We start from the raw sequence: 15,045 nt of genomic DNA, 5'->3' as shown, positions 1-15,045 counted from the left end.
GCCGCCGCCTCCTCCGCCTCCCGCCGCCTCCTCCCCTGCGAACTGTCGACCGAGCCCGACCGCGCAGGCGCCGCCGCCGCCGCCGCCCGCCTCCGCCTCCCGCGCCAGCACTGAGCCCGCGCTAGTGAGCGCACGCAGGAAGCGGCGGAGTGAGTCCGCGCGATCCCCGCGGCGCGTTCGTGTCGCCTTCCTTCTGCCCGGCCCCTTTCGGCTCACCGAGCCCAAAACAAGACAGTGAGGAGTAGCCGCCTAGATACTCGGTTCTCGACCGCGGGCGAGTGCGCGCCCAGGACGACGGAGTTCCCTCACTTCTCCTCCCTCCCCCTCAGAGGTCCGGGCCAATCACCGGAGGCGTCTTAACTGCGCAGCCGCGCGGACGCCCGAGCCGGCAAGGCTGGCTGCGACTCAAGTGCCTCGTAGCACGGAAGCGTGTGTGCGCCCGTCTCTCAGTACTTCAGCGGTAGGATCTGCGCAGTCGCGCCAGAGCCCCGCCCACCTGTCAATACTCTTACTTCCTGCTCGCTCCCCATGGCCGAGGCGCCGTATATCTATCTTACTTGCTTATTCTTTCACGGCATCTTCTGAGAGTAATAAACGAGGACAAGCAGGAGGGTTGGATGGTGCAAAGCAGCTCTTTTGGTAGCTCGTAGGCAAAGGGCTTTCCAGTACCGAGGAAGAGCGAGCAATGCCGGGCCTCTTACTGTGCTCCAACTTCTACCCAGCAACAGAAGCGCCAACCCCGCCCTGCGCCTCCCTTATTGGTCAGCTTGAATCGTAGTCTGTTGGTCTGATTGGTCATCTGATATCGTGCGGCTTTTTTTCCTATTGGAGCAGTGGCCGGGAATTTTTTTTTTCCCGGGGTTGGTCCGCTGGGGAGGCGGGGTCGTTTCTGCGGGATTACTTTTCTGGACTTGTTTCTGATTGGCTGGTGTGACGCAATGCGCGCGCCCCAGTAGATGCTAAACTGCTAGCAGGCCGGGTCTTTTCCCGTCGGTGCTCCGTCCCTTAAACTACCAACCTGGAGGAGACTTCCGGGCTCGGGCCACTGCAGTGGTGCAGTTGTTGGGCTTGCCAGTGCACACAGCCTCTTCCGCCTCGCCTGCGGACTGGAGGCTCGGCTTCATTCACTTCGGTCCCCCGGTTAACAGCAGAGACATGGACAAATGCTTGTTGAATAAGGACAAATAAAAAGCTTGGGAAGGAAGCCTTTCTGACTTGTTTCAGTTGTTCCCGCCTACTCCATCTTCTTCCAGGTCAGGGGGTGTGTGTGCCTCAGAGAAAGAAGGAAACGAATTTTGCGGGCAGTCACACAGTTCGGATGTTTGTTTAGTTGGGCCTTTGAATCTTCCTAGAGTCTATCCTCAACGCCCGGATCTCTTCTTTTGGAAATCATTTGGTCTATGACTTCACTACCTCCACATTATTGCTTTTTTTGCGGAACTTTGGGAAACTGAAAACAGGATCGACTGTAGTAAAAACCTCAAAGCTCAAATCCTCTTGAAGGAGAGTAATTTTTTTTGCTTACAAACTAGACTTCCCAAACCAACAATTTTGATCCCAACTCCACAGCCTCAGTTTGTCTTTCATTTAACAATTCTAACAATCATGGAGAAGCGTCTGCAGGAGGCTCAGCTATTCAAGGAGGAAGGGAACCAGCGCTACCGGGAAGGAAAGTACCGAGATGCTGTGAGTAGGTATCACCGAGCTCTTCTTCAGCTGCGGGGTCTGGATCCAAGTCTGCCTTCCCCGATACCCAATCTAGGCCCTGAGGGCCCAGCTCTCACGCCGGAGCAAGAAAACATACTGCACACCACTCAGACAGACTGCTACAACAACCTAGCTGGTAAGAGCGGGGCTGGAGGGTGGGTGAGTCGAGCAAGGCAAAGGTGGCTCATGCCTTTAATCTCAGCACTCTGAGGCAGAGGCAGGTGGATCGCTGAGTTCGAGGACAACCAGGGCTACACAGAGAATCCCTCAAAAAACAAAACGAAGCATACTAAGAAGACAGGACCATCGAACCCTTGTGAACGCTGTCTTCTTCGCTATCATCTGGTTATTCGGCAATGAACTGAAACCTGTTTCCAATATGTAGAGAACTCTTAAGCGGGCAGGATTTTTCAAACTTCACCTGGAGAATTTGTGAAAATATAACTTCTTAGGCCCTAACTCCAGAAACTTTGATCTAGTGGATCTAGGGTGGGACTGCCATTGGACTTATCTGGAGGAGTGTTGCTAACTTTAGAACATTTTGCCTTCTGTAGAGGAAAAGTGCCCTTTTCTAAAGGGAATTGAACATTTGGGAAACAAGTTACTGGCTCTAGATAGTGTACATCGCTTGTGCTTAATTGTATAACTTTTTGTAGAAATCAGGGACATCTTCCATTTCCAGATGGCTTTTTATGAAGATAGAACAGTTCTGCTAAGATTAACCTAATTGATAAGAGACCTTTTAATCTTTTCTCTGATAGACAAATCAAGCTCAGAACTAATTAAAACTTAATTTACAGTATAGTAAAGACATTCTAACAGTGCAAACTGAGGCTGTATATATTGTCAGGAGCTTTTATGTCTCCTACTGGTTGCTTCTTAAAATTGTTTTTCTTTTTCTTGAGACTCAGTATGTATCCTGGCTTGAAACTCACTGTGTAGACCAAGCTGGTTCCAAACTCCTGGCAGTCTTTCTGCCTATGGCTCCCAAGTGCTGAGGTTACAGGTGTCAGCCACCACATCTGGCAGTGTGTTTTTAAAATATTTTTGTGATCTCTATGAGTTTGAGGCCAGCCTGGTGTACATAGCAAGTACCAGAACAGCCAAAGCTTCTTAGAGAGACCCTGTCTCAAATAAGCAAACAAACAAGCAAATACACACACACACATATTGCATGCACATATACATATGGTATTGGCGTGGAGCTGTGGAACTCCAGGCCTTGCACATGATGACCAAAAGCTGTGCCACTAACCTACAATATCAGCACTAAAAATTTTTGAAATTACAATACTCATTAGTTATGGTGAAAGTTAAGAGTATTTTTCCATTGTGTCCAGCAATACTTTTGGACTCAAATAATAGTAATTATGGTAGTGTGTTTGTTTGTTTGTTTGTTTTTGCAACAAGGTCTGTGTCACCCTGGCTAGCTTAGCTGGCCTTGAACTTGCCTCCCTCTGCCTCCAGAGTGCTGGGACTAAATGTGTACATAGCCTATCCCCTAACAGTAGCTGTTTTAACTTAACTCTGATCAACAGTTAAGTGCTGAGGATTAGCAGTATAACACTACGTGATAACATGTTAACAATCCCTATATTCATGAAACAAAGGAAATAACATGGTATATCAGACAGTAAGTACTGCAGAGGAGAAGAAGTGAGATGGCCTGGTGCTTTACACCTATAATCCCAGCACTGGGAAGGTCCAAGTAGCAGAGTGGCTTGAAGTCTGAGGTCCAGGCTAGCCTGGGATGTATGGTAAGACCCTGTCTTAAACAAGTGAGAATAAATTGGAAAATTGGTACAGTCCTGGGATGTTCCATTTGAGAAAGAAGGGCTACGTGGGATTCATAGATGTTTCATTCATGACATGATGTATGTTAAGTGTCACAACAATTCTTCCAAATGAGTCTAAGGAAACTAGAACTAATCTAGCAACGAGTGGCTTTAAAATTATACCCAGTCTTAATTCCCAGAGCTTAAATTCTTATTGCAAGATACTGTGCCCTATTAAAAAGTAGAAAATGTACTAAGGAATTGGCCAAAATCAAAGAAACAGGAGTTTCAGAGATGGGCACTTAAGGGTCCTGACTTCCCAGGTGACCAAAGGAGGTACTGTTTATTAGCACTCTCTAAAGACTGTGTGGTGACACGTCTGTACTCTCTGCCATTCCTCAGGAGGGAGAATCACAAATCTGAGGCTAGCGTGGCGCTACATAGTAAGACCTATTAAAAAAAAAAAGTTTTTACTGATTTAACAGTGTTCATTTATTGAATACCCATGATATATTTGGCAGTTTATTTAAAACTTTTCTCATCTTTACCAAAATTTTGACAGCTACTTCATAATAATCCTCATTTTTACAGATAAAGAAGTCAAAGTCCTGCCTAAAACTCTCAGTGTCTTCTTGGCACATTTAAGAGAAAAATCCACTCTTGACCTTTGCCTGCAGGGCCTCACATGTTCTGACTCCTCCATATACACAAATCTCACAGCACATTTCCACCTTTAAAGACTCTGAAGCTCTCTTCTCAGAAATTAGAATGTTCTGTCCTACTGGCAAGCAGGCCACAAGCCCTCTGTTGCTTAGGTAGACCCCCAGCTTTTAAAATGTACTTTCTTAGAGCCAGGTGTAGTGGCACATGCCTTTAATCCTAGCACTTGGGAGACAGAGGCAGGCAGTCTGTGAGTTTAAGGCCAACTTGGTCTACAGAGTGAGTGAGTACCAGGACAGCCAGAGCTGCACAGAGAAACCCTGTCTCAACAAAACAAAAATTAATAAATAAAATTTACTTTCTTAGAGAAGCCCTCAGTAACCAAGCAACAGTTTAACTCTGTTCACTCTCCAGCATGTTTGGTTTTCTTCAAAGTGTCTTTAAAGTTTCATTTGTTTGTGTAAACCTTCCACTTAGGGACGCCCAGGCATAATTTAATCATTGCTTGATCGCAGTTGCTGCCCCTGTGGAGATCCGTCAAGCCTTATACCCTAGAGTACTTTCCCTAAGCTGCTGAAATCCTACCTCATAGCTGGGGCCCAAAGGTAGAGTGCGACTATAGGATTTAGAGCTTTATATCTTATCTTGTATTATTTACTAAGCAGTTAAACTCAGATCCCTCTCTAAGCTCAAAGATCTCTGCCTTCTGAAATCTATAAAAGGAATCTCCTCTGTTTTGTGGGTTGTTGCTGGGGCTCCTAACTCAACCAAACCCCCACCCCGTAATGGCCAACGTTACTGAAAGGTATTTCTCTTGAAGTCTGTTTCAGCACCTCTCCCATCAAATTGGGGGTGGGTGTGTTATTAGTTAGACTAAACAAGGCTAGAGAGATGTCTAAGAGTTAGGAACACTGGCTACTCCAGCAGAGAATCAGAGTTGAATTCCCAGCGCCCACATGGTGATTTACAGCCATCTGTAACTCCAGTCCCAAAGGATACAACACCCCTTCTCACCTCCTCAGGCACCAGGCACAAACATGGTTCACATACATAAACAGAGACAAAACACTCGTACACATAAGAATATATGTATCATTTTAAAACTGTCATCAAGATGCCTTCCTTTTCTTGTTACTCCTTAGTTTAATGTTTGAGCATAGTTAGTGCTAGGTAAATAGTTATCAGTTGAAGTGCTGAAGTAAAAATGCTGGATTAATTGATCTGTGGTGAATACCTCATGTAAAGCCTGCTTGGTGTAGGGTTGTTATAGCAGGGATGCAAGTCTAGTCCAAGCTTGTTATTGGCTTCATTATACCTGAATCTCAGCCATCTGAGCATGATTTAACTTTAATATAATTCCAATAGCTGTGAAATCGGATATATCTGTACCTTTTTTTTTTTTAAATACATTTTCCCTTTAAAATTAGTACCAAACAACATAAAGCTGGAATGCCTGCGTTATGATCAGATAGAACAAACTTTAGAGTAAAAACAATAACAGCGAAGAACAGGTCACTTTACAAGGGGAACATTCCATAATAATAAAGCTTTCATAGGAGATGGATACAGGCAGTAACAACTCTTGACATACAAGAAATACAGAATGAGCCACAACTATAGTCATATATTTCAGTACTTTCTCAGCATTGGGTATTGAACCCAGGGCCTCACATGATAGGTGAACTACTGACCTACAGTCTCAGCCTGTCAATAGGCCTTTTTTTTTTTTTCTTTTAATGCCAAAGCTGTTTATTGAAGGAGGGAAGAGGTCTTAAATACAGGCTTACAGCACAATGGGAGAACCCCGGAGGGCAGAAGTTCCCTACAGATGTTTTACAATCTTGCATCTAAGCTGTTAACACCCATTATGCAGGATACACAGACAAGGAACTTCCCTTAAGCATTCAGGAGGACGGAACCCGGCAGGGAATTAGCATAGGGAGGATATCAAGGTCAAGGTCAGCAAGCAAGGCTCTTTACCTTTTTCTTACTTAAAAAAATCATTTATTTATTTTGGGGGGCAGGGTTTTAAGACAGGGTTTCTCTGTGTATCCCTGGCTGTCCTGGAACTCACTCTGTAGACCAGGCTGGCCTCAAACTCAGAGATCTGCCTGCCCTTGCCTCTTGAGTGCTGGGGTTAAAGGTGTGCACCACCACACCCAGCTATTTATTTTATTTTTAATTATGTGTCTCTGTGTATGTGTTTTTATGGATATGTGTACATGTCAAGGCAGATGTCTTTGATGTCCAGAAAAAAGCATCAAATTCCCTGGAGCTGTAGTTACAGGTGGTTGTTAGCCATGCAGTGTGGGTGCTTGAAACCAAACTTGGATCCTCTGCAAGAGCAATGTGTGCTCTTCTTAACCAGTGAGCCATCGCTCCACCTACTTTACTTTTATTTTTGGTGAATTCAAGAGACTCAAATGTGCCAGGCAATCAATCAGTCTGCTGAGCTACAACCCTTCTTTAAGGCAGAACAGTGTCTTGAACATTGCTTCCTAACCAAGATTTATTCTGGCTTCCATTAATCAGCCGAGAGAATAGTGAATTAATATGTTGTTGGAAATGAGGTTGGTATGGTGGCACAGAACTGTAATCCCACTACTTGGAAGCTTGAGGCAGGAGGAACAACAGGAGTTTGAGGCCATCCTGGGTTACAGACGGAGTTTCAGGACTGCCTGAGCTACAAAGTAAGAACCTGATTGTCTTAGTCAGTGTTCTATTACTGTGAAGAGACACCATGAGCACAGCCACTCTTATAAAGGAAAGCATTTAATTGGGGCTGGCTTACAGTTTCAGAGGTCAGTCCATTATCCTGATGGCAGGGAGCATGGTGGCCTGCATGGCATTGGAGCAGTAGCTGAGAGCTACATCCTGATCGGCAGGCCGCACAGGAAAGTGAAAACTGGGCCTGGCATGGGCTTTTGAAACCTCAAAGTCCGCCCCCAGTGACACACTTCCTCCAACAAGGACACCCTCCTAATCCGTCTCAAATAGTGCTACTCTCTGAGGACTAAGCATTCAACTATATGGGCCTATGAAAGCCCTTTGTAGTCAAACCACCACACTGAGGGTGACCTTGGATTCCTAATCCTCCTGCCTCTACCTCCCAAGTGTTAGGATTACAGATGTGTACCACCATGCCATACTTGAGAGAGTTTTGAATAAAAAATTTAAAGAATGGAACCTGGAGAGATGGCTTACCAGTTGAAAGCACTTACTGCTCTTGCAGAGGATTTGGGTTTGGTTCATACCTATATAGCAGCTCACAGTCATCTGTAACTCCAGTTCCAGGGCATCTGATGCCTCTATGACCACCTTGGGCTCCTGCATGCATATGATACAAATATATATACACACATAAAATGAAATAAACTTTATGTATTGTGTGTTCACGTGTGCTCAAGCATGACATTGTACACATGTTGAGAATAACAGAGGAAAACTTGTGGGAGTCAGTTCTCTCCTTCCCAGGAATCAAACACAAGTCACAAATTTGGTGGCAAGAGCCTTTACCTACTGAGCCAGCTTGTCAGTCAAAACTTTCATAGCTCGAGTTCCTAGATGAGGCTATGGATATGGGAGACACTTTGGCGTTAGTTGAATAACTGAATGTTGGGGAATGCCTGGAGCTGGCTAGTGGAATCTCCTATAAGCCCTCCTGATCTCTCTCCCTTTAACTTGATCCTTTAGCCTGTCTCCTCCAGATGGAGCCAGTGAACTATGAACGAGTGAGGGAATACAGTCAGAAAGTCCTAGAACGACAACCTGAAAATGCCAAGGCCTTATATCGGGCTGGAGTAGCCTTCTTCCATCTGCAGGACTATGACCAGGCTCGGCACTACCTGCTGGCTGCTGTCAACAGGCAACCTAAAGGTGAGTGAGAGGGACATCAAGGTGGTTCTGTTGTTAATTAGTATAAAGAAACGATCAGTGTGTAAGGAGATGAGAGTGCTAATTGCTGTGGTCTGATATTACACACTCAATACATCATGTATTGAATTATATGCACTATACCTGTTAATATGTACAGCTATTACAAATCAACAGAAAAAAAGAGGTGGGATGTATATAGCTTAGTTGGTAAGGCATGCACAAAGCTCTGGGTTCAATCCCCAGCATTGCATAAAAGCATCCATAGTGGTGCACATTCCTGTAATCCCAGCACTTGGGGAGTGGAAGCAAGAGGATCAGAGTTCAAGGTTATCTTTAGTTACGTAGCAAGTCTGAAGATGATCTGGGCTCCGTGAGACTCTGTCTCAAAACAAAACTGTTTCATGCTGGGTGGTGGTAGCGCACACTGTTAATCTCTGCACTCAGGTGGCAGAGGCAGGAGGATCTCTGAGTTCAAGGCCAGGCTGATCTACAGAGCAAGTTTCAGGACAACTAGTGCTACACAAAGAAACCCTGTCTTGAAAAACAAACAAAACTACCTGTCCCACTGAAGTAGTACCCATGGAAAGGAAGTTATAGTTTACTTAGCATTTTCAGTTTACCTTTTTAAAGACCTTTTTGTTTTTAAGTGTATCAGTGTTTTACTAGATGTATATGGTTTACCTTTTTGTTGGTGATGTGAACCTGGGAAAATGGGACCTAAAAAGGAGGTGGACTAAAATCTCATGCAATAACTAACTTTGAATAATCAGACAATTTATACTCTGAGGGTTAAGAAGAATCACATGGCCGGGTGGTGGTGGCGCACACCTTTAATCCCAGCACTTGGGAGGCAGAGGCAGGCAGATCTCTGTGAGTTTGAGGCTAGCCTGGTCTATAAAGCGAGTTCCAGGAAAGGTGCAAAGCTACAAAGAGAAACCCTGTCTTGAAAAACCAAAAAAAAAGAAGAATCACATGAGCAAAGTGTTCAATCACAAGGACCAGCAGAAACATGTTTTTCCACATAAAGAGGCATATAAAGAAATAACAGCAGCTAGCTATGATGAATAATCTGAAGGAAACTCATATCTGGGAAGGGCACAAAGCACATTCGAAACACAATTTCATGTGTTTGAAGAAACTGAGGTCACAAGACTCTTGTCTTGTTTTCTTGGAGTTTTCTCACAAGCACTGAGAATTCCCTTCACATGATTCTGTTCTTGGACTGTATTCTGATCGTGTATCTGTATACCACACATCTGCCTGGTGCCTGTCGGCCTAAAAAGGGCAGTCATTTGATCTTCGGAAACTAGAATTACAGCCTGTGGCAAGACCCCATGTGGGTGCCAGAACTGAACGCAGGTCCTCTGCAAGAGCAACAAGTGTTCTTAACAGCTGAGACGTCTCTTTAGCCCCAGTTTTTAACTTTTTTAAAAATAGATACTACAAGCCAGATAAAAATCCCAGGAGGAAGCAGGGAAGGTGGCCATGAAATTCCTAGCTGAGGCACATGCCTTTGATCCAAGCACTTGGGAGGCAGAGGCAGGAGGATCTCTCTAAATTCAAGGCCAGCCTGGTCTACAGAATGAGTTCTAGGACAGCCAGGGCTACACAGAGAAACCTTGTCTTGAAAAACAAACAAAAAGAAAAAGAAGAAAAGAACTTGCTAGCTGAGGAGCTGTTGGCATTTGATAGCTGTTGGGGGGGGGGGAGTTAGTTTTCTTGACTGATGTGACCCCCTTGTAGGTCATCCACACTCCAGAGCAGGCCCCATTCCCAAGAGCAACCCAAACTAGACTAGACGGGGTTGGAAAAGAAGAAAACAGCTTAAACTTGGGTGGGGAGGGAGTTGGAGAATGGAGGGCGCAGGGTGGGTAGGAGGGGAGGGGAATATGATTAAATGCATTGTGAAACTCTCAAAGATTTAATAAAATATTATTTTAAAAAAAGACAGAACATTCATATATTTAAGAAAGTGAGCTGCGTGGTGGTGGCTCACATCTTTAGTCCCAGCACTAGGGAGACAAAGGCAGGTGGATCTCTGTGAGTTCGAGGCCAGCCTGTACTACAAGGTAAGTTCCAGGACAACACAGCCAGTACTGTTAGGGAAACCTTGTCTCAAAAACAACAACAGCAACAAAGAACATGTACAAAAAATGTGCATACGAACAAGTGTTCTACTTCTGTGGCATTTTTTTTTTTTTTTTTTTTTGGGTTTTTTTTTTTGAGACAGGGTTTCTCTGTGTAGCTTTGTGCCTTTCCTGGAACTCACTTGGTAGCCCAGGTTGGCCTCGAACTCACAGAGATCCACCTGGCTCTGCCTCCCGAGTGCTGGGATTAAAGGCGTGAGCCACCACCGCCCGGCTTCTGTGGCATTTTTAAGAGTTTTGGTTTTGACTTATTTTGTGTGTGGTGGGGATTGGGATATTTGCAGGCCACAGCATGTGGAATCCAGAGGACAGCTAATAGAAGCTGCTTCCTGCCACTGTGTGGGTTCTGGGAATAGACACCCTCTGTCAGCCTGGCTGGGCAGCAAGTGCCTTTACCTACTGGGACGTTTTGCTGGTCTGTAGTTTAGTGTTTTTGAGACAGGGTTCTCCTTTGTAGCCCAGTGTGGCCCGCAACTGCATCCCTAGTGCCAGCCTCCCTGAGGAATACTGGGATTATAGGAGCTAACCACCTCATCCACAGGAAAGCAACTATCAGTTCTGTCGGTATCCTTAGGACCATTTATGTTTAAACAGGCATATGTATTCATATTCCCTGTACCAGCTCTATAAGTCAGTAGTTCATGTATATATAAGCCTGTTTCGGTTTATATTGCTGTGCTGTACAGCGAACTCAGGGCCTGTGTCTGCCCTGCAGATGCTCTACCCCTGTGACATCCCAGCTTGTTAATTCTGTGTATATAAAAAACCACCCTTGCTAGGCACTCGGGAGACAGAGCCAGGTGGATCACTGTCAATTCGAGGCCAGCCTAGTCTACAGAGCCAGATCCAGGACAGCCACCAATAAAAACTACACAGAGAAACCCTGTCTTAAAAAAACAAACCAAAAAAAAACCCACCTTCCCTGCTTTTTTGTTTTACTGCTGGGAACCATACTCAGGACATTGTACCTACTAGGTGCTATACCCATGTAGTTGGAATTTTCTTTGGTCTGCCAACCAGCTCTGAAATAAAGACATAGAGACTTATTATTAATTATGAATGCTCAGCCTTAGCTTAGGCTTGTGCCACTAGTTCTTTTAACTTAATTTAACCTGTTTCTATTCATTTCTGTTTTGCCTTGGGGCTTTCTTTCACTCTCTATGTCCTACTTTCCTGCTTCCTCCATTTCTGGCTGGCTGGCCCCTGGTATCTCTTCTCTTTCTTCAGAGCCACAATTCCTCCTCCTGCTCACTCTCCCTGCCGGAAGTTTCACCTATACCTTCTCCCTCGCTATTGGCCATTCAACTTTTTATTGGACCAATCAGGCGCCTTAGGCAGGCAAGGTAAAACAGCAACACATCTTCACATAATTAAACAAATGCAACACATCTTTGCATAGTTAAACAAATATTCTACAACATAAACAAATATACCACGCCTCTATCACATTAAACAAATACAACACATCTTTACATAGTTAAACAAATGCAACACATCTTTGCATAGATAAACAAATATTCTGCATGTCCTTATTATATATCCATGTCCTTATTAACTTAAATTAACTAATTTATTTATTTGGGGATTTTGTGGGACAGAATTTCACTATATAGCCCTGGCCAACCTGGAGTCTATCTACTGCCCCAGCTGGCATTGAAACTTGTGATTCACCTGCCTTGGCCTTCTGAGTACTGAGGTTATAGGTGTGTGTCACCATAATGGAAATTTTAGGAACTTCTTTTTTCTTCTTTTTTTTTTCCAATTTTTGAAGACAGGGTCTCATGTAGCTCAGGCTCATTTCAAGCTCAATTTGTAGCACAGGCTGGCCTTGAACTTCTGATCCCCTCCCCTCTAATTCCCAAGTGCTGATGTTATAGATATGTGCCACAGTATCCAGTTTAGGAACTTTGTTTTAAACTCTCTACCTTTTAAAAAGTGTGTTAGTGGATCCCAGTGAATGAACGTGATCATCATCATCATTCAGCCTGCTCTCCCGACGGGAGCTGGCCCTCGATTTAGCTATTACCTTATCTTTTAGCTCAGCTAACTCCAGGTGTGACCTAGAAAAAGAAGCCACTGACTGGGAGAATTTCAGATTTGGCACTTGGTTTTCAGGACAGAAAGGAAACTGCAGCAGATGGCAGGTTCATTTCTGTGTTGGTTGGTTTAACATTGAATATTGTGTCTCCTTTTTTTTTTTTTCTTTTCTTTTCTTTCTTTGTTTATTTATTTATTTATTTGCTTGTTTTCCAAGACAGGGTTTATCTATGTAAACCTGGCTGTCCTAGAACTTGCTCTGTAGACCAGTCTGGCCTCAAACTCATTGCCTCTGCCTCCTGAGTGCTGGGATTAAAGGCCTACACTACCACTGCCTGGCTTTTTTTACGTTTCTTTTTTTCTTCATTTTTGACAGGTTCTTACTACATGGTCCTGGCTGTCCTGGAACTCACTATGTAGACCAGGATCGCCTCAAACACAGAGAGATCTACCTGCTTCTCTCTCTTTTTTTTTTTTTTTTTTTTTTGGTTTTGGCTTTTCAAGACAGGGTTTCTCTGTGTAGCTTTGTGCCCTTCCTAGAACTCGCTTTGTAGACCAGGCTAGCCTTGAAGTCACAGATTTCCACTAACCTCTGCCTCCTGAGTGCTGGGATTAGAGGCGTGCGCCACCACCGCCCAGCTTTGTTATGAAATGCTACTTGAGTGGGCAGGCACAATGGCACACATCTATAGTCCCAACTATTATGAGAGGCTGAGGCAAGAGGGTCACTTACCCTGTAAGTTCAAGACCAATCTGGGCAACACGGCAGACTACATCTTTAAAAATAAAAAAATAGCCAGGTGCAGTTGGCACACGCCTTTAGTTCCAGCATTCAGAAGGCAGAGGCAGGCAGATTTTTATGAGTTTCAGGCCAGCCAGGGCTACACAGAGAAACCCTGTCTTGAAAACCCAGGGGGAAAAAAAAGGAGTTGACAGTGCCATATTAAGTAATAGAACTTATAATTGCATGGAATAATTGTGATACATTCAGATTTTGGAGAATTAAAGTAACTGGGAGTGTTAACAGTGCTCTCTGGTCCATTGGGCCATTATGGTCTATCTGTAATTGCCTTTTTCATTGTCTTTGAAGATGCCAATGTCCGGCGGTACCTCCAGTTGACACAGTCAGAACTCAGCAGCTACCATAGGAAAGAGAAGCAGCTGTATCTGGGCATGTTTGGTTAATGAAGTAAAAAGATGCTTCTCAACTTGAAATCAAGTGGACCACTAAAGACCCATCAAGAGAAACCTGAGCCTCAGCAAGAGAAATTCACCCCTTACCTCTGACCCAGGTGGATTTCTATTGTTCCTGTTCTGCACAAGCCCTTTGCGACTTAGACTATCTGCATCCTTTATCGTCCATCCCCAGTATGTTTGTATGGCTTGCAATCCATATCATTTGCCTTTAGAAACAGACCAGAAAGCATCGTCCACTGTGGGTGGCATCAACTGTATTTGTGGCGTGGATTTCATGAGATGTTATTGGAGGTGTTGAGACACAGAGGAGAGGGCCAGTGAAGGATTTAGTAGGAAGGACAGGCAGAAAGGAATCGTTTGCTGTTTCCTCAGATGCCTTTGTTTTCCCCCGTGGGAAATAGTGTGTGTGTGTGTGTGTGTGTGTGTGTGTGTGTGTGTGTGTGTGTGTGAGAGAGAGAGAGAGAGAGAGAGAGAAAGAAACTAGATGAATATAAATTGAGCCCAAGTATATTTAAGGATTTGAATGAATTGTTTTGGGGCTGAGGATGTAGCTCAGTGGTAGACTGCTTACCTACCATGTACAAGGCCCTGGGTTTGATTCCCCAGTGCTGCAAAAATAATGAACTAAACAACAACAAAATCAAATTGTTATATAAATTGATCTCCTTTTTTGCTTGGTTGGTTGGTTCTGGTTTTCTTCAAGACAGGGTTTCTCTGCCTAGCCTTGGCTATCCTGGAACTGTCTCTGTAGAATAGGCTGAACTCAAACTCTGAGAAATCTGTCTCTGCTCCTGAGTGTTGGGATTAAAGATGTGGACCACCACTGCCCAGCTCTTTCCTTTTTTTTTTTTTTTTTTTTTTCTTTTTTTTCTCCTCTCCTGGCAATTTCTAGTCCTTGATATTGCTTATGCTCAGATCATTAACATAGTATAACTTATTTGTCTTTAATCTATTCTGTTTTAAAACTTCTGAAGTAAATGTTTGGAATACATGAAACCCTGTTTTTAAAAAAAAATTAGAGTCAAGCACTTAAGTAGTTAAAAGTATTTAAAAGCTCTCTGTCCTCATGCCAAAAAGGAACCCATGGGCTAGTGAGGTTTTTATGGTGTGTCTGTATGTGTGGTACAGGATTTGAACCTGTCTTATACATGCTAGACAAGCACCCTATCATTGAGCTACATAGTCGGCCCCAAAGTAGTTTTTGTTTGTTTTTGTATCTTGGACAAGGTTTCTTTGTGTAGCACTGGCTGTCCATGTTTTAATTTTTAATAGATGCATTTCTAAAGTGTGTTCATTTTTCTGAAAGACATTATCTTCTTGAAAGAGTATCATAATAAAGCATGACAGAACCCAAGCCTCCTTGTCATCTGTCACTCTATTTTTGAGCTCAGGCCCTCACAGAGGAAGGAAACTACAAGCAAAGACAGTTATTGCTTAGTCTTGGAATGACCTGATAGGACCCTGGGGAAGCTGTGTTGTTCCTGGGTTCAGGGCGCAGATCTGGTGCAGTCCTGCCTCTGTGGGGTTCATCAGCCAATGGCTGCTTTGTCATTCTGTTTACTCTGTGGATTGTGTCTATGTCATGGGTGCCAATTAGTAGCTAAGACCATGTAGCAGGCCTCTACCATTATAGGTGGAGATAACAG

At 44.1% G+C, this 15,045-nt stretch overlaps 1 protein-coding gene across 1 annotated transcript; it reads left to right on the top strand.

The window, feature by feature from the left end:
* The first annotated feature begins 196 nt into the window (after positions 1 to 196).
* On the top strand, positions 197 to 14,753 carry Ttc9c (tetratricopeptide repeat domain 9C). Its single transcript, XM_006995183.4, has 3 exons — positions 197 to 1,843; positions 7,836 to 8,018; positions 13,293 to 14,753. Exons 1-3 carry the CDS (start codon positions 1,606 to 1,608, stop codon positions 13,385 to 13,387), a joined length of 516 nt encoding a protein of 171 aa, XP_006995245.1. The 5' UTR covers positions 197 to 1,605; the 3' UTR covers positions 13,388 to 14,753.
* The last annotated feature ends 292 nt before the right edge of the window (positions 14,754 to 15,045 follow it).

This window comes from Peromyscus maniculatus, chromosome 1 (genome assembly GCF_049852395.1).
Source record: "Peromyscus maniculatus bairdii isolate BWxNUB_F1_BW_parent chromosome 1, HU_Pman_BW_mat_3.1, whole genome shotgun sequence".
Classification (NCBI taxonomy): Eukaryota; Metazoa; Chordata; class Mammalia; order Rodentia; family Cricetidae; genus Peromyscus; species Peromyscus maniculatus.
This window is presented reverse-complemented; position numbering and strand designations above follow the sequence as displayed.